Source organism: Synchiropus splendidus, chromosome 1 (genome assembly GCF_027744825.2).
Source record: "Synchiropus splendidus isolate RoL2022-P1 chromosome 1, RoL_Sspl_1.0, whole genome shotgun sequence".
NCBI classification, from domain to species: Eukaryota; Metazoa; Chordata; class Actinopteri; order Syngnathiformes; family Callionymidae; genus Synchiropus; species Synchiropus splendidus.
Window position 1 is genome coordinate 14,657,206 of NC_071334.1, and position 23,677 is coordinate 14,680,882.

The 23,677-nt window shown below is 41.8% G+C and overlaps 1 protein-coding gene across 4 annotated transcripts; it reads left to right on the forward strand.

The window, feature by feature from the left end:
• Positions 1 to 23,082, forward strand: atf6 (activating transcription factor 6). Of its 4 annotated transcripts, none has more exons than XM_053850715.1 (16): positions 1 to 228; positions 812 to 876; positions 1,141 to 1,219; positions 1,463 to 1,560; positions 2,501 to 2,624; positions 2,723 to 2,923; positions 4,350 to 4,510; positions 8,235 to 8,420; positions 8,513 to 8,604; positions 9,859 to 9,993; positions 12,409 to 12,504; positions 12,700 to 12,802; positions 13,694 to 13,764; positions 14,854 to 14,965; positions 17,077 to 17,161; positions 21,896 to 23,082. In XM_053850715.1, the coding sequence occupies exons 1-16, from the start codon at positions 132 to 134 to the stop codon at positions 22,090 to 22,092; spliced, it is 1,902 nt and encodes a 633-aa protein (XP_053706690.1). In that variant the 5' UTR covers positions 1 to 131; the 3' UTR covers positions 22,093 to 23,082. The 4 variants fall into 4 exon arrangements, with proteins under 4 accessions (XP_053706690.1, XP_053706699.1, XP_053706674.1 ...); XM_053850724.1 differs by having other exon boundaries at positions 2,726 to 2,923; XM_053850699.1 differs by having other exon boundaries at positions 2 to 228; positions 9,856 to 9,993.
• The last annotated feature ends 595 nt before the right edge of the window (positions 23,083 to 23,677 follow it).

Consider the following 23,677-nt stretch of genomic DNA (forward strand, 5'->3'; position numbering starts at 1 on the left):
ACTTTAAAGTCAGACGTGTATTTTTTACGTCAATAACCGGAAACACAGCTGCCAAATGAGCCTCTAGCGATATCTAAAGCTACATCATCACTTGACTCAGCCAGATCGAGTACTAATGATTTCAATAAAGGATGTCTACAGACTTAATGTTAGACTTGGAAAACCAACATTATCCTATGATGGACGCCGAGGAGAGATTTGAGCATTTGAACCAGGGAGGCGACTGGGGTGAGAAGCGTTTAAATACTTGTTGACTCAAATATATTGTTTAATGTCTGAGCCTATCCGAATACTATTTGTTGCTTTATATGTGATGATTGTATTGTTCTGTGACCTTATAATATTTTATGTGTTCACCGCTAGTGTTACATAAGTTAGCATCGGCTAGCATTTGCCAATATGATGCAATGTATCGCCGTTTTCAGCCAATGCCATATTACATGTTCAAACGACTGGAATGTGTATTTAACAAGTATCTCATGTCTTCTGCGTTTCTTTTCGGCGTTGTTGCTACGCTTGGAAGGCGTCCGGTGTAATGAGAGTCAGTACCGTCAGTGGCGTGTCTGCTTCCTGCTATGTTATTGTAATTAATAGCTAACTGCTGTTGTTAATAATCACACTTTATTGATGTCGTCTGCCTCTCTGAAAGTAATAGAGCTGTGAATTGAGCCTGAACCTAAACTAAAATGTAATTTTAGAATTGTATAAAAATATAATAATAATAATAATAATAATAATGATTACTGGGTCGCAGTAGTAAGAAATATCTTGTGCGTAATGTGTTCACATCGCAATGTTTTTACTTGTACAGACATCCCTGGTTTTGACCTGGACGATGCCACAGAGTGGATAGATGCTTTTCAAAATGCTGGCTATGTAAGTAACTCTTTGAAGAAAATATCCATGGTTGATATGAAAACGTTGAAACTTTGTTTCTTTGTTGAATTATTCAGAGAAGGTGTATGAATGGCTGCGTGCTGTAAATGAACTGTTCATTTTGCTCTCAATGGTCCTCATATTGTCGCATGTAAAATTGAGCTTATAGTTAACCATCAACTTTACAGTTATGAGTTGTGTAGCTGTGTAGTGTCTCTAATGATTTGCAAGCATTCAAGTTTCCTCCTCTTGTTAATTTTTCAGGCCTGTGATGGTCCAGAGCTGGACTTCGATCTTGACTTGCCTCTGTGGAATGATGTGAACACCAGCAGTATCTACACAGGTACAGCTTTAACAGATACATTGACAACCCTATGTTTGTATTGAAGTGACATGACATGGCAATGAAAGTCATACAGGAAGTATAAATACACTTGTCTTTCTGCTTGCCATGATACATATCAAAAGAGATTTTTATTTTTGCCCAGCAATATAGTTGATCAAATCAGTTATTACGGGTTCTTAATGATTTGAGTCAAAATGGTAGAGCAACTCATTCAAAACGTTCTTCCCCTTGTGCACCCAGATGGTGAGATGAGTGTAGGGTCTCTGTCACCTGCCCACACTTTTAGCTCCGCCCCCTCTCCTGGGTCTATGGGATCTTTCTCGCCACACTCTGTACAAGTAAGTCACCACAAGTTCCATTGTTGGCAGTGTTCTGTTTTTCAGCATTTCCCTGCTGTTTGTCGAATGCAAATACAGTCATGGATGTTTGTTGTGTTTACATATGAGAGAAACTCATTGTCCTCGTGCTGTTTAAAAAAAAACAAGGACCCAGGTGGTGTCCAAACAGTGACAGCTGTTCATCCAGACTCAAGCTTTCATGCATGTGGACCCTTATTCACCGGAGAACCTGATTAACAAAATCTTTCATCGCCTTGTCATGGCAATAACCTGCTGTCAGCCCGAGTGTTGGTCTCTTAACTGTCTGAAAAAATAAGCTGATGAAAGCCTGCGTCTAATTAGCATATTATCGCGGACAGATGTTTGCATGTTGTCTAAAAACGGACAGAGGTTACATCTTTCTCACACCATTTCTGCAGAGGATTGTCCAAGGACACATATGTTGCCCTTGGAATATTCTTACTTGTCATCACAAAACTAAACAACTCTCTGTTGTTGTTTTTTAGTGTCCCATCCCTTGTGTCAAGTTTTCCAAGCTCTGTTTGTTTTGTGAACCTGTCTGCTTGCTATTAGTGGATAAATGTTAAAGCCACTTCCACGTTTCTGACTTTTCCACAGAATGGTGGAAAGTCTGTAGTCCATTTAAATGTGTGCACAACCTAAACAATTAATTTGGCCTTTTTTGCAATCCCCCTAGGATTTGGGGTCTATCTTTTCTACAAAGTCACCATCATCTTATTATCATATAGCTACTTATGATTGATGGTTTGTTTGGTTGTATTTCAACATAATTGTCCTGCTTTTAATGCCAATATTGCTTTTATTGTCATAATTCAGTTAGGTCCATTAGATGTGGTCCTTATGTCATGACCTTATGTGCAATGTGTTTTGTAGTATGTGTGTTGAATTGATATCTGATATGAACTCCTCCTTCATCCAGGATGAGGCGTTGTCTCCTCAGTCCCAGCCCTCTCCTGTGTCGGTCTGTTCAGACCTCAGTGGGATTTCTGAAGTCACTCTTCAGGTTAAGAAGTCTCCAAGGAAAAGTAGTCAGACCTCAAGAGGTGAGAGAATCTATAGTCAACATGTATACCTCAAGTGTGTCTCCCTCATCCATATCGCTTCTCCCTGTCGCCACCCTTCTTTGTTGACGCACTAAAAGCAGTCAAGCCAGCTCTGCCAGTAAAGAGGCCGATTCATTGTGGACCTAAAGTATGTATCCAGCCTAAGCCAGTGATCGCAGCAGTTCCTGTGGCAGCAGCTCCCCTGCAGGCGAAGACCATCATCATCCAGCCTGTGCAGACCAACTTGGTGCCTGTCATCAAACCTACTCCTATTAATATCCAACCAGCGCCTCCTCAAGGTCAGAAGTTAAATTACAATGCCACTACTTGAATTAGTTGATTTTACAGGTTGTTTCGAAAGCTGAGGTGATTGCTCATGCAGTTTGATTAGACTATGTTTTTTAAACTAATGACTGCAACCTGCAAAACCACTTTTTTTTAATTTCCAGAGCAGTTCTATATTAATTATTGGGAAAATTTAAACAATTTTGTCTGTCATGTCACTCATTCTGTGATGCCAGTTATTTATATTCATGGGTTTTTTTTTACCGTTTATTCCACGTGAATTCAACGTTTAAAACCAAAACCTTTATCGCTCATATGTTATGACCCTTCTGTCTCCGGCAGATGGCGCCCTTTATCATTGCCACCGCGGAGTCGTGCGAAGTCATTTAATTCGATGACGTTTTACCATATAATTCAAAAAATCCGAATGAGTCTAATTAGTTACTGTATTCATTACATATTAGGTTTTAATGCTGCTATCCAGGCTATTTGTTCCATCAATCTGGTTCCAGTCTGCGTTTAGCATCAGCTGGCCAGTGTAAACTCCAAAGCCACAGGACCCAAGTGGGTGGACTGTTTGACCTCTCGACTTGAATTTGAACTTGGCTCCTCTGTCTGCCTAGTAATGGCCGAGATGGCAGATGGTTATGGCTTGGTCGTCCAACTTTAAGATCCCAGATGGGAGTTTCAGACATGCCTGCTCTGTGTTATGAGGCTCTCCTAAGTTTCCACAGCTGAGGACTGGGCCTTTTGGGTGGATTAAAGATCTTTTTATCCAACCCAAAATGCTCCCAGCATTCTTATTTTTATATATATATATATATATTCATGTCCTTTGTTCTTCAACAGTTTGGGTGCAAGATGGTGCAAGAGGTTGACGTCCCACACATTCATTATCACAATTGGCTGGTGGTTGAACACAATTAGCTCCGACAGGCTGCTCACTAATAAAGTTAAAGGTTGCTGGGTCTGTTTGAGGAATGGGCCCTGGCACAGTCATCTCACAAAAGCTGCACCACACTCCGATATCAACAAACCCCTCTCACACCTAGATATCATCCTTCATGTATAACAGTTTTTTGAGCTGTACTCCATTAAGTGTGACCATGTGCATGTTTATGTGAACTTTAGCACATAAACCAAAACACCTTTCACTTTGGAATGTGGAAGTTTAAGAGCACAGGTCAAGATAGTAAACATCTCTTCCACCTGTACTTAAACACACTGAGACCCAGTTAAGTTAAGGGGTTAATGTAGGTCACTGGCATGGATGGAATTTGTTCATACTCAAGTGTTTCATCTAAAAAGTAAGCCGTTTTTCAGGTGTCATTTTGGATCACAGTGAGGTTTTGTTACTTCAATACGGTGTGCTTTTGCTTTCTAATTTAACCTCCATCTTTGTTTAACTCATTATTATTGTATTTTGCCTCTTTTGTTTAGGTCATCCCATAGTTCTATCCCAGCCGAGCCAGCTGCTGCAGATCAGTACACCGCAGACCGTCACTGGCAATGTGGTCACTATTCCAACGCTGGAAAGGCCTGTTTCAGTTGCAGCGCCTCCACTCGTCCCTGTCACCCTTAAAGCGTCCTCAGATGATGATGTGAGTACATTCTGTTGTCTTCTCACCTCGATGGCCCAGACATTGTTATATATTGTTCCACATACAGAGCTTTGCTGGTATATAATTTTGTAACAGTGTTTATCTTAAAACTGTTCTCTTCACTTTCATCTTAAGTATCTTTGTATACAGTTGAACTTACTGAAGATTTGTGATCTGCTCTGAGTCATGCATCAGGTCTCACTATTTTAACTGTTTCATCTCCTTATCCTGGTAAAGCTCCCCTGGCCTCAGTGGGATTCAGACCCCGGGACGTCTGCAGACAGTGTGCTTGAAGCTTCTGTTTCTTGAAATTTTACTTGGTGTTGATTTTACATTTTCACACATTTATTCCACGTGCAGCAGCCATTCCTTTCACCCAATTTAAGTCAAAGCTTTTGGTAGGAAAGCTGCTGACTTCTGTCCTGCCGTAATGCTTATGGTAATTGCAGTTCAGAGAGTGTTTAAACGTCTGTAAAACATTCTGCATGTGGTTGACAGAGGGTGAACTCTTCCACGTTGCATCCAGAGTTTGTGCCAGGGCAGCTACAGTCAACAAGTTTAAGAACATTGCAGACGTCAACAAGTTTTTATTTCTTTCATATCTTTTCATTTGATCCAAGTCAAGCTGTGTAATGTGCACAGTGTGTGTTTTGAGACACTGACTACTGCATGGGCTACATTAGTGGTTTGAAATCAAAAGTAGATAAAAGTACTGAATCTATTGTGTATAGCACAACCGCACTTCTCTCTTGCCTTTCTATCCAGATTCATGCATGTAAATGAAAGCTAATTAACTCAATCGCTCGACTGGGCCTGACAAATGGGACTAGAGTCTCTCAATTGCCTCAATAGCATGTACTGTGTCCCTCTTCGATATTAATATTTCATCTCCACTCCATCCATGCATCCATCTTTTCATTCATCCATCCATCCATCTTCTATATATACAACATTATATATATACATTCTCTCACTTTGTTCCATCAAAACGTCCAAACATTGGCGCCTTATTTACATAAACAGGCATATTTGATATGATGTACAGTAATATGTACTTGCTTGATTTGAATATTGTGATTTGAAGATGCTGTTTTGGTTTATGGAATTTTGTGGAGTCTTTAAAGTGGGGTTTTTTTTTTGCTTGTGTTTTTGGTGTGCTGTCGCCTTCTGGACGTTTCTTAGGTATCCTCAATATCTTGGGTATTGGAGCACCTTTTTATTCCAATTCCGAGGCAAAGATAACAAAGCCCCTGAGCGGTTTTGTAAAGCAAACCAAGTCAGTAAAATTTACAATAGGTGATTGAAACGGGAGACCCAGAGCCCAAGTAGTGCATGTTGTCTGTAGAAATGACTTCATTTTTACTGTATGGACACTTAAACTGCCCAACAGGAAGCTCAGCGTTTATTTCTGTGCAGCTGCAATTGCTTCATATGCTTTCTGCTGTCGGGCCAGAACACGGTGGCTTGCCAATGAACGTATAAAGTGAAAAGCTTGTTTTTGTTGGCATGTCAGTGCCAGGTGGTAACTCATGTTGGATCTGCTGTATGTATCTGTCGGTGTTTACAGTTCTGTGGCCTATAGTTAGACTGTATATGTCTGCCCATTCAGCAGCTCCTAGCCATTACATGCTCCAGACAGGTGTTGAGCACGATGATGCCTTTGCGACAGCTGTAAACAGCCATCAGGGATTTTACCCCCTAATGTAATGGTCTCCAACACTGCCAGGGATTTAGCTGCATGTGTTCTTAACTGGAAAACAGTTCTGTTCAGCTGGGACTTGCAGGCCTAGACAAATCCTGCCATTAGTAAAATAGGGGGATTTACTGGACAGACGCTGGAATGTATAAACTCATTCTTAATGGAAAATGGTCCTCCTGCTGTTTGGTTGGTTTTAATACAAAGAACAAAAATGCCATGACAACCAGTGTACCTTCAAACACGTCTTTCAACCAGCAGTTATGTAGTCAGTAGTCGGCCTCTCAGATCAAGTATGTGAACTGTTCTGTCCAACCTGCAACCTCTGGAGAAAATATTGAAGAAGGCTGCCTTGTACTGTACTTATTTTGTGATTCAGGTAGAAACACATTTCATCACGATATCTTCTATCATTATAATTATCTATCTATCTATAATTAGAAATTTGATTTTAAACTCTTGCTTTCTGATTGTTTCTGACAAGTCAGGATTGTTCCGGTGCCTCAGAAAGGTTTGGGGTGGAATTCATTTTTAAACTGCAAGAATTATTACATGAGTGTCATGACGGCCATCAGGAATCTCTTTATTTTGTGCATGCGAAACAATGCTGGATTTTCCCCCCGCCCTTCATTGCGGTGCAGAAATTCATCCTCCAACAGTCGCGGAAGAACATGTCCAGAACTATTCTGCTGTCTCTTGATGGCTTGCTGCTTTCTTGGAACATTTTATGTTTAATAGACAGAAAACCATCACACTTTGGCTCACCAGCACTGGAAATCACTGTTCGACAAATTGGCCTTTAAACACCAGAAAAGTCACTGCCATTCTTGTTCTACATTACCCTCCTCCGCTTCAGTCAAGCATCTTGAGTTCCGCCTCTCTCCACTCCCTGGTAACTGCTCGCTCACAGCGTTCCCATGCTCTCATGGCACAGCTCCCAGATCAGAGCTCGGAGACTCAGGGGTTTCTCAGGAGACACAAGACAAACGCTGAGATGCAAATAACTAAAGCACTAGTGGGGATTTGGCCCACTGTATTTCAGCTGTATCCCTTCCACTGGTACAAATTTCAACAACAAGAAGACAAATTGGACTGACTTTAAATGCATGTTGGCTAATGATGGACCAATTGTTTAATTTGGTTGTGATTTGGTCAAAGCTCAAGTTGACATCTGATTGATGTTTTCAGAAAAAGAGCCAAGTGCTGTTTATTTATGTCTGATTGGCTGGCCTGTGGGTGCCCCTACTGAGTGCGATTAAAGGCGACTCGCGTTCTTTTTCCAGAGACCCACAAACATACACGACTCATGCTTGTGCATCTCTGAGCTCAACCACTGACACACTCCACATAAACACGTCTTTCTCCCTGTGTTCAAAAGAACCATTGCATGTGACCTCTAAGACCTTGCAAAGGACATTGGTGTAAATAATCCGATTGTGTGCTCTTAAGTGCTCTTTGGGGGTGAAAAGCCGTGATTTGTTGCAGAGGTGTAATTAGCCGTGCAGCAGCCATCTTGGCATATTTATTTATGACTCCACCTCTGCAAACAGCAGCGCTAGGGACTTGGTGTTGGCATGGTTGGAATAACAAGTCAAGTCTGATTTCTTGCTGTGTTCCCCTTTCCTTCCTTCCTTCCCTTTTGGTGTCACATTTGTCTTTCCACAGTTTGTTGCTTTTGAAAGCTTCCTGTTTTCATCGGCTCCATATTTGCCTCTCGCTCCATTGCCATGCTTGTTCGGAGACTTCCACTTTCAATACTTTACATTAATGATGTGTGTGAGACGGTGTGTTTGAAAACAGTGTTTTGCCAACAATGTCTGTACTCAATCAAACATAGAGCAGACAAACCAAAATGATTGAAGAGCCCACACTTGACACTACCAATATTGTAATATATATGGCTCCAGTTGAGTGTAAAGAACATGTTATCAGTGAAATGTGAGAAATAATTTGATTAGAGGGCCTTTATGAGTCTCACAGTGGGGAAATTCAACAATTGACATGTTGCTGTTTGTGGTTTGTCTTCAGTCAAAGTTTTCCCAGAGGCAGCAGCGAATGATCAAGAACCGGGAATCAGCGTCCCTGTCACGAAAGAAGAAGAAGGATTATCTGTTTTCACTGGAAGCTCGTTTGAAAATGGCTTTGTCTGAGAACGAGGTCCTCAAGAGCGAGAACGGAAACCTCAAGAAACAACTGGAAGGCCTGCTCAACGAGGTGAGCCGCCCATGCAGAAAACAAAATCTAGTCTATTTATCTTTTGAAATATGAACCTTGTTAATGGTAATATATGGTTTTTTTTGTTGTAGAACACTGCTCTGAAGGCAACTGCACCCAAGAGAAGAGCCGTTTGTCTCATGGTGATCTTGGTCTTCGTATTCCTTAATGTCGGACCATTAAGGTACTTGATGCTCAACGTCTGTTTGTCATGTTCATGTAAAATGAGTTTACTTTGGCTCAAGGTGGTTGATGGACTTCTACTGTAACATTTTTGTTCATGTCGTCGGTCAGGGATCCATGTGTGTTTGATTATTGGAAGAATATTGGGAAGTCCCATGACTCAGTTTCAGAAACCTCATCTCTCATTCTCCCCTTTTAGTGAAAGCAGCCATGGAAAGAAGGGTTTAATATAAAAAAAAATAGATATGCAGTGGTTTAAATAATTTATTTTACTTATTCATTTTACTTTATTTTAAAAACACTCTTTTGGATTTACTAAAGAGTAAAGAATATCATAAATCTGCCCATTGCTCTAGAGTACAATACAAGCTCAGTGCCATTAGATGAGTATTTGTTAGCAACTGCTGCCGAGCAGTTTGCCCTAATATGAATGGTTACACCGTCCTTAAAAATGTGTTTGACTTCTCTACCATGCATATTTGGATGTGTACGATTTAAATTCCTCTCAAATCGGCTCAAGTAACATCCATCATTTCGATCTTCAGTGTGAAATGGGATGCTCCCTGTCTTTAGGGAACACCAAGTTTTTTTTAAATCATCCACATGGTCTTTTCTTTCAGATTTGTCTTTGTTTTGAAATCAATCTCTAAAAGCTCCTTTTGTTTCACGTTTCCCGATTTCATATATGTTTCAAGGGTTTATAGAACTCTATGACTTCTCGGTAAATGAGCGCTGCAGCTGTCCATTTAGATTACAGAAGTGTAGATATTGCCTTTTTACAGTTTGTTGTTTCATCAAACTTCAGTACGTGGCATTTGAAAATAACTGTAGTGTTGCGTGATGAGTTGCGTAAAACTGCACAGGGGAAATGACTCGATTCCACCCAGTTAGCAGATGGTGGGATTGAGTTATTTATTATACAAACCCGTGTCCTATTCCAAATTTAAGAAGCAGAATTCTTGTTCTCATGTTGAAAAAATTCTGCACATTTGCATGTGGGAATTACTCCTTTAACAGAACTTCTAAGACCTGCTCTTGTTTGTTCTAGTATTAGTTCTTAAATATAAAGTCCATACAATGTATTACTCAGAACAATGCTTGGATTTATTTATCTCTGCATTTTGCGCTCCTTTTTGGAATCTGGAGTATGCCAATGTTTAGGGTCGGTCTGTGAGCCCACTAGGAATGTTGATCTGTTGAGTTGTCCTCTATGATTAATTCATCCATGTACTACATCTGCTTTGTGTTGCAGCAGTCGCTTTCAGGACAGTTCTGGCCTGGAGGTTGTGTCCGTGCAGCACAGCAGACACCTGTTGGGTTTTTCTCCCGACGATGCCATTGAGAGGAGCACCGAGCCCTTAGGCGCTGGCCCCACCATGGCTGCAGACAGGTAATGAGCTCAGACCACGACACCTTTCATAACACGCTGTATTTACCCACCATGTCAGCAGTGCAGGATGCACCTGTGCTGGGGTTTAGTCTCTACCAGTGCTGCTCATTACGGTATATATAAACACAAGCTTGATCGAAGGTTCTCCTTCTACATGTGCTTCGGAACTCGGTAGTCTGCATTGACTAATGGTGTAGAGGGTCTCACCCACAGTTCTCATGAAATGTGAGTTTCTGGCATAAACATCTGTACCTCAAGAGATGTAAGGAGACTCACGGCGATAAATACTACTGAGTCACACACATTATTGTTTTATTGTACTGATGCATCTGTATTTCTTGACATACTTTGATCGCAGTTCTTTTTGAAAACTAGGAGTGGTGTTTCAGTTCAGAATCCTGGATGTCTTGAATGTGACCTTCCACTTCTGATGGATGGCCTTAGTCAATGTTTTGGAAAAGTGATTCACGTTGACTGTGCACGGCAGTACCAGCCTGTGTTGTGTCAATGACAATGTGCGGTTATGTCACGTGGCTAATACAAACCATTCATTTGCAGTCTCAGGTTCTCTTGCTATGATCTGCCTGCGAGGGCAGGAAGGAACACATTAGCCTTTACAAAAGGGGTGACAGAACCAAATGCTATGGAAGGCAGGATGACAGGGGAGATATGCAACCTAATCTCATGCTGGGTCCGAACAGGAAGGTTAGCATTGGGCCTCTCAACTTTGACATGTTGCCACGCTAAACCATTTCCAGACAATTTGCAGATGAAATGCGGTGCACAATCAACATGTGTGCCTTGATCGACTGAGGGCCCAGGGGAAGGATTACTTCGGTAGCAGGCCTGTTTTTATTTTTTATTTTTTTGACTTGGTCCCCACAGATGGGCGCTGCCTGTGTACGTTCTACATCAGCACCTTAAACAGTGTAATCAGTCACTCATGCACAGGTTCTACAGTTGTAATTATTGTCAGCTTGGGCCGGAATGTCAACCAACATGTGTGTTTCATCTGCCAATCCACTGCCTGCAGATGATTTTAATAAAAATCAATTTGTGTGACAGTGTGATTCTGAAGCACTGTCAGTCTTGTTTTTTTGCATTGTTAAAAATTAAAAAATGCCATTGCCATTTCAAGGTCCAATTTGTGTATCTATATTTTAAACTTGATGTGATAAAAAAATGAATTAATTAATTCTTGAATTAGCTCATATTTATTGAATCTCAAGTTCAAGCTATCGTTTTTGGAACTACACTGCAGCTGCTACTGGTGTGTCCACTGTGTTTAAATCAAACTGTTTGAAGACTAAGCATGAGTTATGAACCACTGCAGCTTCTGCTGGCGAGCTTTGAGTCGAGCTGCTGAAGTCCTATTAAATCTGGAGACGCAGAGAGGAAGGAGCCGGATTAATTATGGCGAGAAGTGATGATGACTTTCATCTGATAAGAAACAATGGGAACCCGTGGGCTCTGAGGTGTGAGGCTGGAGTTTCGCTACTGTTCCTGACTGTGACCAAAATCTTAGTCTACATCAACACACTGCAATTATTGCTCAGATTTTGGGTCTTTAAGTGCATGTGTGTGTTATCCACATAAAAATCAAGGTCCAATTTGAAACTACACACCTGTTGCTGGTTACACTATTACACAAGGAGCCGTTTTTTTAATGCTCAAATTGAAGGATGGAAGTGAGAGTCTTGAAAGAGACGATCTAATTGACAATCCCATGAGATTAGATCCATGAAACATACTGTTATACAAAGGTTTGGGAAAAAGCAAACGCCTTGTTGCCGTTAAAGTTTCTCAATCCTCCAAAGACTTACATAATCTTAATTATTGTTTTATATGAGAGAATGGAAAAACCGACCCTGAAACAAAAGCGTGTGTATTCTGAGCTTACACTTCCAGTGTTTGGAAAACTGTCTACTCTAAACAGTTTTCTTCACCACCAGAATTCTTTTGTATTGCTTCAATGCTGCATGCAGTTCTTCTATTGTGCGGCCTGTGCTGTCCGTTTTTTGTAGTCAGCTGCAGCTTACTTAAATATAGAGGCTGAAATGAATCTAGGATTTAGTGTTGGTCTCACTCACATGCTCCCGTTTGTTGACCCTGCTGATTGTTATTTTAAATAACAGTGGTGTTTCTGTCATGTTTGGAGGCTAAAGACCATCGGTATTGGCAGACTCAACGTCAAACAATAACCCGTCCAAGTATGCTTATCTGTTCAGATAATTTGTCGCAGGATCTCTGGCTTTGTCAAAGAATTATCTCTGACTCAGCACTTTTATTACGTCCGCGCTCATTCTCGCAGTCCTATAAATGTTTTATTTATAACAGTTTTAGAATTTATGATGAATTATGTTTGAATTAAATTAACTTTTATGTTTTAACCCTTGTGTGTTTGTACGGTTGCAGCTCTGAGGACAAGGCGCTGATGGTGATGAAGGATCCCGTCTTCATCCGCCCGCCGCCGCCCTGCCAGCCTCCTGTGAACAGGACCAAGTGTATTGAGTAAGTGTGATTTGTAGCACATGTTTTAACTTGGAGCCCACTGGTTCCTGACCTAAATGTGGTTGTGCATCAGAATTGGATTGGTTTTGGACTATTGTGTTGTGTTTTATTTTGTTTATTAATCACTGCATCAAAAAATGGGTTTGTGATCCAAAGTTAAATTGCCTTTGAACATGAGCTGACTTTGATTGACAGGTTGGCCCATGAGTTAAGGGGTTGGGTCCACCGACATGAAGTGCAGCAGACCAAATCCAGGCGCATGAGTAACAGGAATCACAAACCCACCAGGACCATTCTGGTACGTGACATAAAAATGTACTTACTTCACCACGCAGTGGGTAATTACTGAGGCCTTGTAGAATTGCAAATTGTTTTTCTAGTAAAATCTGTTATTTTTCACCCGGCGAACCCAAACATCTCTCTGACCAGTCTTTCACCTCTCCTCACACCTTCTCTGGTTCTTTCAGTCGTTTCTCAGTATTTAATCTGTCGGCCCTGAGAAAGTAAACACCTCACTTGGAGGGGTGCAGCAGGATTAGTTCACCCCTGCACTCTTTTCCAGCTTTTTTTTTTTTTCTAAATCTGTCACTCCAATTTACAAGCTAGTATATACTCGCTTCTCATGGTAACTTAAAGAGTTTATAGTTGAGCAGATGTCGATGTTACATTTGATTCCTTTGCTATGATCTGATTATATTTCATAATTCTATTCAATATTTCAGTCTGCACTTATACAGTTGTGTTTAACTGCAACTTGTGGTGTGAATAAACTGTTTTCAGTTGTGTGTCTCTTCTGCATTCTTAAAATGCTTCTGACTGTAACTGACGAAATTCACTAATAACCAAATCGATTAGAAAACCATGATGGTGCTGCCACTACTTTTCCTACTTTCAGTTTAAACTTGGTCTAAAATGCATCTTCACATATGATAGAAATAGAATGGCACAGAATTATTATATTTTTGTCTCTTACATGGAGACCTCTGAGCACCTTCCTATTCCCAGTCATAAATGCTCAGCATTCAGTCGGTTGAAACTTCTGCTGGGAATCACTATGAATCTTAAATGAAACCTGAAGCAGCAAAGTGTGTGTCTAAAAAATATTGTCATTTCAAACCGTGCTTCCTTGAGAAGACTCATTTACCACCAACTTCAGACTCATTGTGATCTGTGTTGTCTGTTGTGACAGAAAACCCCGGCTAAAGATGCGGGAAGTGGCCACATCATGACAGTCCACTACACTGAACCCACTGAGGATCGGTAAGCCAAGTTGTGATGCTCTTTGTCTTCTTTCACGGAAATACTGTGGAACATTTATTAACAGTTAGAGGCGGCCAACACCACCACTGTGTGTTGTGTATTAACTTAACGTCCCTAAGCTTCCTCAGGATGATGGGGACTAATTATGGGCCTACTCATCCTTACAGTGAGCTCATTGTCACATTCCCTGTCAATGCTGCCTTTTGTTTCCAAATTCAATGGGCAATTGTGTAATTGTTCCCGTTTGTCTTGAGATGCTTGTAGAAGATAGCAAGTGCTTCTTTCCCCTCTTTTTGTCGATCAGCTCAGTTTTTCTATTTACAGAACGGGCTTGACATGACAGCTCAGAATGTGCCGTTGACCTTTACCTGGTCTGTCGGTTTATTAGTCAAGATCTGTGTTCGACTGCACATTAGGATGGGATGAGGAGCTCAGCTGGGGAGAAGGAAATCTTCCTCTAAACAGTGTAAAAACTGACATGGAAGGAGGTACAATAATCGCAAACTATTGCAGAGGTTTGTTCATCTAAATCAAAGGCAGTAAAAAGAAGTTGCGATTGCAAGTGAGGGTTTGGAATGTTAGATGAAAGCAAAGAGATTTTCCTATGTGTGACGGCATTGGCGTGATTATTCCAGGGTCGGGGAACACGGTGGAGAGCTGTCTGGATTGGGTTTGCCGTCTGTGTCAGGAGGCTCTTTGGGGAAAACAGTGGCCCAGATTGTCTGGGCAGCTTAATGCAAATCCAGAAGTCACTCTGAATCAAAGTGTTGGAGACATGAATTTAACTGGCTGGTATTTATGATCAGAGGAAGTCTGCTCGGAGCACTAACTCGGATATTTATAGGAATAGATCTGCGTTGAAAAACAACATCGGACAATCTTGTGTAGATTTTAATCACTTAGCGCTAACTTCCTCTGCTTAACCTGTAATCTGACCAAACACATTCTCACTTACTACAGCATATTTTGATGAGCATAACTTTTTTTTGTACTCATCCTTTTGTTTCAGTATTGAATTTACAATAAAAAAAAAAAGTCAGACTTATCGACTATAAAATCCCACAACAGCATGTTTGTTTGTGTTACCAGTCTTCCCGGCAGTGAGCTGCAGGTCTACTACGCTCCCCGAAACACGTATAGCGACTTCTTCGACGAGATCAACCGTCGCGGTGACACCTTCTACGTTGTGTCTTTCCGTAGGGTGAGTTGAAACTTGTCCCAGCATGTGTCATTTTAGTCAAATTAGAAAAGTAAATGGCTCCAAAACAGGTTCTTGCCTGACAATGTTTCAAGTTTTCACACTTGTTGCAATGGAAAGTTTCTCTGCCAAGAGTTTTCCTTCTTTCTGAATGACCATTAGACGTGATTGTTATGTCCAAGGCGATGATTCATACATGATGTGATTTGTCTGTTTATAAAAGGTTTTAGAAAAAAAATGGAGGGAGGGGATTGGGATCGGACACACACACACACACACACACACACAAGCACACCCTTGGGTGTAACTCTGTCTTGCTCATTCTGTTTCTCTGGTCCATTTGACATCACCAAGTTCATCATGTTTTCGGGGCTCGGTGCTCAACTCAGCGCTCACCTAATCATCTTTATCATTAGTAGTTTGATTGTTTAGAAACGCTGGACTTCATACATTTTCTCATCATGTGATTACGCCTGGCTGTCGCGTTCAGCTAGAGTTCATTTCTTTTTGGCTGCTTTGTTTGTTTCCAGGGAGACAGATACGTAAAGCTGTCAACGGTTCTCTGAACTGAATCTAACAAGAACTCCAAACTATGATGTGTTTGTTTTTGTCATTGAACTCTTATTTATTCAGATGTCAGCAATCATTTGTCACCAAAACACTTGTTTTAAAAACAACTTGAGCGACCGTCTGGAAAACTTCCTGGCGAAGTAGATGGGTGTTTTGAACATGGAAAGCCCAGACACTCCAAATATTGATCCTTTATCTCCAGGATAAGTGGGTAAGTTAGAGTGATGATCAAGATGCACGGCAAAACACACCAGTCAGAAAAGTCCCTTTTTGAGTCGCCGTGATGGAAACCATGTCTCAACCAAGCTTGTTTGCAAGTCAAGTCCTGAACCTCACTGCCTGTTTGGTGGGTTGTGATGGTACTTTGATGTCCAAGCAACCACCAGATAGCTGAATTTGTGCTCCTCATGTTTCTTTGTTATAGATAGATAGACCAGCATGCTGACATCAGGGACCACAAATTATGTTGCCTGGGATGAATAAAACAAAAATGCACAAAAAATACTTGAATGATTTTTTAACATGACAGCCAAGTGCATTTAATGTAATTCATGTGGGGATTTCAAACACATCACTACCCATTTTTTGCCTTTCATCCCTGTGGTTTTGTGGTCACACTTGGGTCAGAGTTACTCCCAGCCATGATCAAATACATAACCAAACTGTGCAAAATGTAGTGAGGTGATGGAAAAACGAAATTGTCAGTGGGACCGAAATGTGGCACTCCACGTACTTGGCCCACATTTTGCAGTCACTCCTGTCACTTTCAGTGTTGCTGTAGCACCTGTGGCTTTATGTAAGTGCAAAGTGAGGTGAGCTGCGGGAAACACTGGCTGCTTTCACTGTGGCCTGCGTCCAAGACGTGCCTGAGCGGAGTCACCTGTTGTCATGGCAGCTGTGGTAGCGATGTCAGGCATGCTGATCCTGATGATGAGCAGTAATGTGGCTAATGTTTTCATACCTACTTTCGCCCACCCAGATCAGTAAACACTTCGCTCTGACTTTAGTTCTGTGCTTGTTTGTTGAAAATGTCTGAGCAACATTTTAATTCATTTTTAACTCCACCTACTGAAACCTTATTTTGTCCATAACAGCTGTTTTTTTTTTTACACATTTTCATTGAGTCTCCAGTGGAGCTTTTTGACTCACTGTTTTGGCTAATGTGACCCCAAAACAACTAAATAAAATAATTCCTGAGGCGCAGATGTTGGCGGTTTTCACGCCCTCATCATCTGCTTAACAAATGAGGTCTCGCCACTGAAATGTGTAATTACAGATTAAAGTGCCACAGTCGCCTGTGTGTGTGTGTTCCCAAATCATTGTTTCGCTCCATTCCAGCTTCCTCCGTGTGTTTACTCGGTTTAAGACTTTTCCTCTATGCTACACTTATCACTCATTACCTAAGGTGCTTGGCTGACAATTTGAGCTCCTTTTAGCTGGATTATCACATCAAGCCTCACTCATCAGTTTTACAATGTTAGTAGAAGCAATTTGTGTTCCATAATGATGTATGTTTTTTCCACCGTTTCCCTCTTTGTTCCCAGGATCATCTTCTCCTTCCTGCCACTCATCACAATAAAGGAAGGCGCCCTAAGATGTCGGTGGTGTTGCCAGCGATGAACATAAATGGTAAGAGATGAAACATAGACACAACAGTTGCTGAGCCCGGTCACTCAACACAATGCAGGCGATGAAGGACAAGAGTCATGCCGCATTACAAGAATGTATTTGTTGTGGAAAAGGAGACTCAAAGAACTGTGGGAAAATAGAGAATGCACTGACATTTAATTCATATTTGCTCATAATAGTTTCACTTCTACGGAGGCATATTTTTAGCTCACATATATTTTGGGATTTTTCTGTTTTTTTTTGAGAAATCAAGTGGTTTGGTTCCCCCCATTGAGTGTTCTGTCCTTCAGTCTGTAATTGTGTCGAGCTGTTTCTGCACTGCCACTGTCCAAACCACACACAGAGACGAAAAGATACTTTCACACTGTTGTCATTTCCTCTCAACCTTGCACTTTAAAAAGAAAAAAAAAGTCTGGAAATCATTTATCGTTCGCCTGTCCTCAAGAGCGAATGGCAGGTTTGGATGTTTTAAATTGTTGTAGTGGAGGCCACCCAACCAGAGATCTAGAGTGACCGGTACCAATGAGGGGCCACACTGTGACCAAACCGACCCCAGAACAAACTACTGTTTTGTCCCAGTGAAAGTTCTTGATTTATTTTGACAAATAACTACAGTTTCTTTTGCTGTAAGAAATAAGTGTGTATGTCTAAGTCGTACAAACTAGTGTATCTGTTTGGTGTCGGTCTTGGGCATGGCGTCATAGTTCTTAGTCTTGGTTCCTCATAGTTTTGGTCTCTGTTTAGATTTGGGAACATATCACCATAAAACCATCAACTTCTTATTCACCTGTATATTAGCCTCTTGTTCAGTTGAACTATATTTTCCGACGAGATGGTCACTTGAAACAACACTACAATCACAGATTATTATCAGTAAATAAGAAATGATCTGATGATTGATCTGTTAATGGTTGTTATGTGTGCCCTAATCTAAAGTGTTGTGAAGACTGAAAAGAAGAAATGGTTTTGGATCGACTGCCTTCAGGAGCAACAATTTGTCGAGCCCTTGTTGTTTTATTGTCGTGTCTGGTTTGGCCTCACTCTGCCCTCACGGTGGTTTTGAAATGAGTCTCTCTGCTTTCAAATCATGGAAAAGTAGTGTGCATCATAAGTGCGTTTGTAATGTTGGCCGTGTCACTTGGGTGTCATGTTTTTGTAGCGTCATGTTCTCATCTGAACATGGTCTTCCCTTTCATCTCTGTCAGACGTGTTGGAACATCAGCGTAGTCTTCTCCTCTTAGGGAGCTGATAAGAGCTTGGACCGTTCCAGGGTTCGTGAAACCTGCAGGACTCAAGACTCTGAGCAAACTTGTTCCATATTTTGTTTAATACGGGGCTGTTGTTGTTGGCTGAAGAACGGGCATTATCAACTGTGTGTTGATTATCTCTCTCTGTGGCGACCGACCAGTGATAAAGTCTACTTTGACTTGAATGACTGGGTGCAACGTGATCCCCTGAGTCAGCAGGAACGCAGTTGGAAATCCTGCCTTTTTATTGTGAGGCCGAGTTCGGAGTGTTTGTGATTGGAGTGATGAAAGTAAACATTGTTTTTGGTCAGTCTTGTCTGGGAGGAATGTTAAGATCTGCGCTGGTCTGTTGGCACATTGAAATACCAGTAAATAGTGAAATCCTAGATGTTCGTTTGAGCTCGCAGATGGAATGAGCGTACAAAGGTTTCATTGAAGGATCGACATCAGTGCTCTAAGACAGTCTTCCCCTTCTCTCAAGAGAGGAGGGAAGACTGTCGGTGCTGCTTAGTCTGAACCATCTGCTTTGGACCATGTGCTGTCTTTTTCTGTGCATGGATGCGAGTGAAGACGAGCACATGTCACCCAGATGACATGTTCAAGTAGCTTATCAGATTTATGTGTCACTAAATCTCTAAAAGGCTGAACATGGACAAGTGCACACACTTAGTAGGACCAGAACCACATAGGAGCAAGAAGGGTGTCCTCTGTCTGTAGCTCCATCTCAGCAGTGGAGGATAATTCCTTCCAGTTCCAAGCTGCTGCTGCTCCTTCAGGAATGCCTTCCCTTTTCCAGTCACTAAATGGTTTTCATCTGTGAGAGGTGGATGTTAATCTGGAGAGCGCATTTGAACTGCCTTGGTCAATAACTGAGCATTGGAGTTGAGACTTTGATGTGAGTCTTGAGTTTCTGTCACGCTGAGTGTCCATGGTTCTGTTAAAGAATCTCGATCTGGACTTCCCTAATATTCTGTCCAGGCACGAGCAGCGTCTCCTTATACGGGCCGGAGCGCACGTTTGTTTAATAATCCAGTGGGTTTGAAAGTAGCTCAATCAAGTGGCATGTTTGGACGAGAGAAATGTTTCAAGGATGACATCACACACAGGTGAATCGGCCGTGGCAGACATTCTGCAGTCTATTTGTACTTGTCCGAGAAGGGGCTTGTGTTCCTGAGCTGACTGGCAGCGTTCGCTGGGGTTCAAGGTAAAGCTGCGCTCTATTCGGGGAGCCGGGGGTCACATTTTCCTACTCTGCTAATCCAAACAGACCATCAACGCCGTCGATGTGACTCAGACTAGCAGGTTTTTTTTTGTTTGTCGTTTTCTGTGATAGAATTCTGAAGTATCAAAATCGGAGCAGTTGTTTGTCACATTTATTTGGTATAAAAATGGTTTAAAATGTGTAAATTCACATTTAACTTAGGGACATATTTTGCCGTTGCTAACTAGTGTGCACCCCTCAGACATTCATAATTCATAAAGATAAAGAGTCCATAAGAACAAAAGGCTTTATCTAAATTTTTTTAGTTGCATGATTATAATTTCCTGATTGTGTGCAGCCCACGATAATTCTTGTCAATTTCTCTATGTTCCAGTGACTGTAAGCCACCATTAGACAGTGTAGCTGTAGTTTTCATCACACGAGGAATGGTTGCGCTTTTGTCAGTCGTCACTCTCAAAGAAAGTTCATCTCTATTATTTTCACTCTAATCCATCGGATTGTACGTTTGATGGCGTTTCCAGGAATGTCCAGATGCAGAAGCCGTTGTAATCTTTCTCCTCTACGCAATCTGACGAAGTAACTCTTTCCGTTTCTCCAGTTTCACCGTGTGGAAAACCTGCTGAAGTGCAGGGGCTGATGTCTTGCACAGGTGTGTGGAAACACTGCCGCTCTTTCTGGCATTTAAAGACGTCTATAGATCCATCTTCAGGTCACAGGGGCGCACTGAAACGGATGACCTGACTTTATATGGAGATGAGTTGTCTAAGAGCTGCTTCTCAAAAAGCTTTACAAGCGGGTCCAATTTACAGGATGGCTGCGTGAAGTTTGGACGTCCAGGAAGGTCATAAATCTCTGCTTTATTTGTTTGTGTCTCAAACCTCCTGGGGACTTGATGTATTTAAATTTGCTGAGCTCTCACATTCTTTATCATCTGCGGACCGTTGAAGTGGCTTTGGTTTCCAGCACGGATTTATAAACATCGAGCTTTGCCAAAATTTCCTCTCTGCTTGTCTCTGATTCATCCGTCATCGGTCTCTTTCACTTTATTCTTCTTTGAAAAGTTGTTTTGTTTGCATGGAGAGAGTAGACTCCAGAGAGTGACTCACCTTCATTTGTAACCTCCGCCTGCACTGACGTCCTCCACCCCCAGCTGCCTCCCGCTCCACACGTTCATTCCTCCCAAAACTCTTCACTGTTGCATCGCTGAGGAAAATGGAGCGACTTGGGTCGATCGGATAGATAGACACTGACCCTGAGGGTTTGTGGGGTGGTGAGGTCCACAGAGACACTGGAAGCCATGATCAGTCCAAAGGTTTTTACATTCCCACTCTTATCTGGGGAGTTCCGGATAATTCAGGGACCTCTGTGCTAGCCAAACTTCGGGGAGTGTTCCATTTGTTTCTATCACTACGTGTCATCATTATTGTTGCAGTACATTTTTGTTTTACATTGTCACCAGGCTTGTCCCTTATTTTAGCTATTCGGCTTCTGTTGAAACTCTCACTGGCGAGTTTCAGTCAAGTGATTGATTCATATCTGCATTTTAGTGAGCGCCTGTGTGTGCTTGGTCAGTCATGGATCTGTGCCTAAAAAATATTAGGGCCTTTTGAATGAGGTCATGGGGAGTGTTGATGGGAACAAAACTGGCTGTTTCTGTCGGAGTCCTTGAGGTATTGTTTCTGTGTGAAGTAGGTCATGGCAGAGTTCAATTTTTCATGACTGTGACTGTTGGAGTCTTGGTGTTATCAAACAGATGTGGAAGTGAGTTGGACCATTCTGAAGCAAGTTGGTCTGTTGGCTTGCTCCTGAGCTGGTGATCTTGGACTGGGGCATCGGTGGTGTTTGGGGTGGACAGAAAGGTGCGGGTTTCCAAAACTGAGGGCGAAAATCTGTCGGGCATCTTATGTGCTGTCCTTCACAAGCTGCAGGGAGGAATTTGTTCCCTCTGCAGGGTGTCGTGACGCCCTCTAAGAGAGAGGGTTACCTGGACTTCTGAGCCCCTCAGTTCCGGGGCACCTTAGCTCCTTTTCATTTATTCTGTCATCTACTGAGGTCTCCTTGGTGAGGCCAGGTCAAGGGACATGCATGAGATGTTCTGGGGTGATATTTAGGAAGTTTCAATGCAGAAAGAGGTTTGGGTCTCTTTACTTGCTGGATGGATGGCACTTAACTTCAGTGTGAGCATGTTGGCTTTGTGCCTGGTGCTGAGTCGATGCACCTTTGCTGTTGAATTAGAGAGTCATCTTGTTGTGTTCTCGTCCACAGACAGCATCATCAGGGACCAGGATCACGAGGTGATGATGCAGATCGACTGTGAAGTCACGGACACACGGATCATCAACATCCGCTCCTCCACCATCCCTCCTTTGCTCCGGGTCAACCGCACAGAGACATTTTATCAACACGCCGCCACGGACAACCCGGCAGCCCCTCCTGTCGGGGTGTTGGTGGGTTCTGTTTAGTGCGGATAAACCACATCCTTAACAACAAAACTTCACATCATTTGTTATATGAAGAGGAAGTCTGACGTAGACTCTAGTCAACTTCCACCATCCCTGCGCTGCCTCACAGAAGGGTAATTGCTTATCGGCGGGAGGGCAGAGCATTGAACCCTGAGTCACCCCGTTACATAGTAAGTACCTTGACAGCATAACTTCTGTCCTCCAGGCTCGTTCTTTGTGAGTCTTCACTTGTATCGAAGTTGTTCAAGATGATAACCTCAAGTTTCCGTTGGATTTCTTTCTTGCGTATAACTTTTTTTTTTGTTTATGTCTTGTGTCGATAATGTTTTTATACAGAAACAGCAAACACAGTGAAACAAATATACGGCGAACTCAGGTTGCAGCCAGTTATATTTATTAAAAGTGCGTTCCAGGAAAGTGGCCTAACTGCTCTGGTATTGTTAAACAGCTGCGCTATTTTTGATGTTGCCAAGCACACTGAGTGTGAATAAAAAATGGGGTTCAATTCCAGGACATACAGTATGTGGGTGACTGTAAAACTGCTGGGAGGTTTCTTAACTGCACTTTTTGTACCACAACATATTTTTTTACATCCACTATCCGCAGAGAGCTTTTGCACTGTTCATCCAGAGTTTTGGAAGATGATGCCTTCAGTAGTTTGTCCTGTGAAGTTGATCTTAAAAAGAAGCAATTTATAGTGAGTCGTCCTGTCTGCAATTGTCAGTTTTGTTGATGGCTCGGTGTGAGCGTGGCTCTCCGGCCACACCGTGATCCAGATGGTCATAGTTTAGCTCTACAGATGCTAATAAAAAAAAACAAAAAAAAACAACACAACCTTCACTTTTCAGCCTTGTGCGTGTGTGAGCGTTTATTTTCGTGTGTTTGTTTGTAGAAATGTCATTGATTCCCACGTCTGCCCTGAACATTGGTACCTCTTGAACTGGTTTGCTTTTGATTACTCTGCAATAAACACTGGATTTTCTTTGTGTAGATCTGCGTCTTTGTTACTTGGACTCTGATAAACATCATAAAAAGCTCATCCCACTTTTTTTTTTTTTGTTTTTGTTACTGTGAACTTTGCTCCTGGTCATTTTTTCCTGCTCCTCCTCCAGCTACAGCTCCTAAAGTTTCACGTACGCCCCACATTGATCATTAAAACCTGATATTTAACAAGGAATTTCCATCGATTTTTACAACCTTAATTACTTCAAGATCGAGCGATGACGTCCGTGTTGAGTCGTAACCAGCAGAGGCTGATGACATGGAGAGTCGGGACTTGAATCAGTTCTATTGGCGCCTCATCACTCGAGAATTACCAAGTTCTTTCTTCTCAATTACTGATGGTTAAATCTTTGCTTGTGGTTTCATGTCATTGTGAACTTCCTCCCATATTCATCCATCTGTTACGCAGGACTTTTGATGGCAGTAGACCAAAATCAGATCAAAGAACATCCGAGGAGGAAATTCATTTTTAATTATCGTATTGCCCCTGACTTAACCTCAATCTATATAGTTTTCATTTCTATCGTACTTCTGAAATCAGATTAGTAAATCACAAATGCTGTATCTTTATTTTAAATACTGT

What these genes read in the sequence shown, in the direction of transcription:
- atf6 (XM_053850699.1), top strand. Translation starts at nt 132, where the DNA reads ATGTCTACAGACTTAATGTTAGACTTGGAAAACCAACATTATCCTATG. An exon ending in CTTTTCAAAATGCTGGCTAT is followed by an intron (nt 877 to 1,140) that starts GTAAGTAACTCT and finishes TTAATTTTTCAG; the next exon opens with GCCTGTGATGGTCCAGAGCT. An exon ending in CTTAATGTCGGACCATTAAG is followed by an intron (nt 8,605 to 9,855) that starts GTACTTGATGCT and finishes TTTGTGTTGCAG; the next exon opens with CAGTCGCTTTCAGGACAGTT.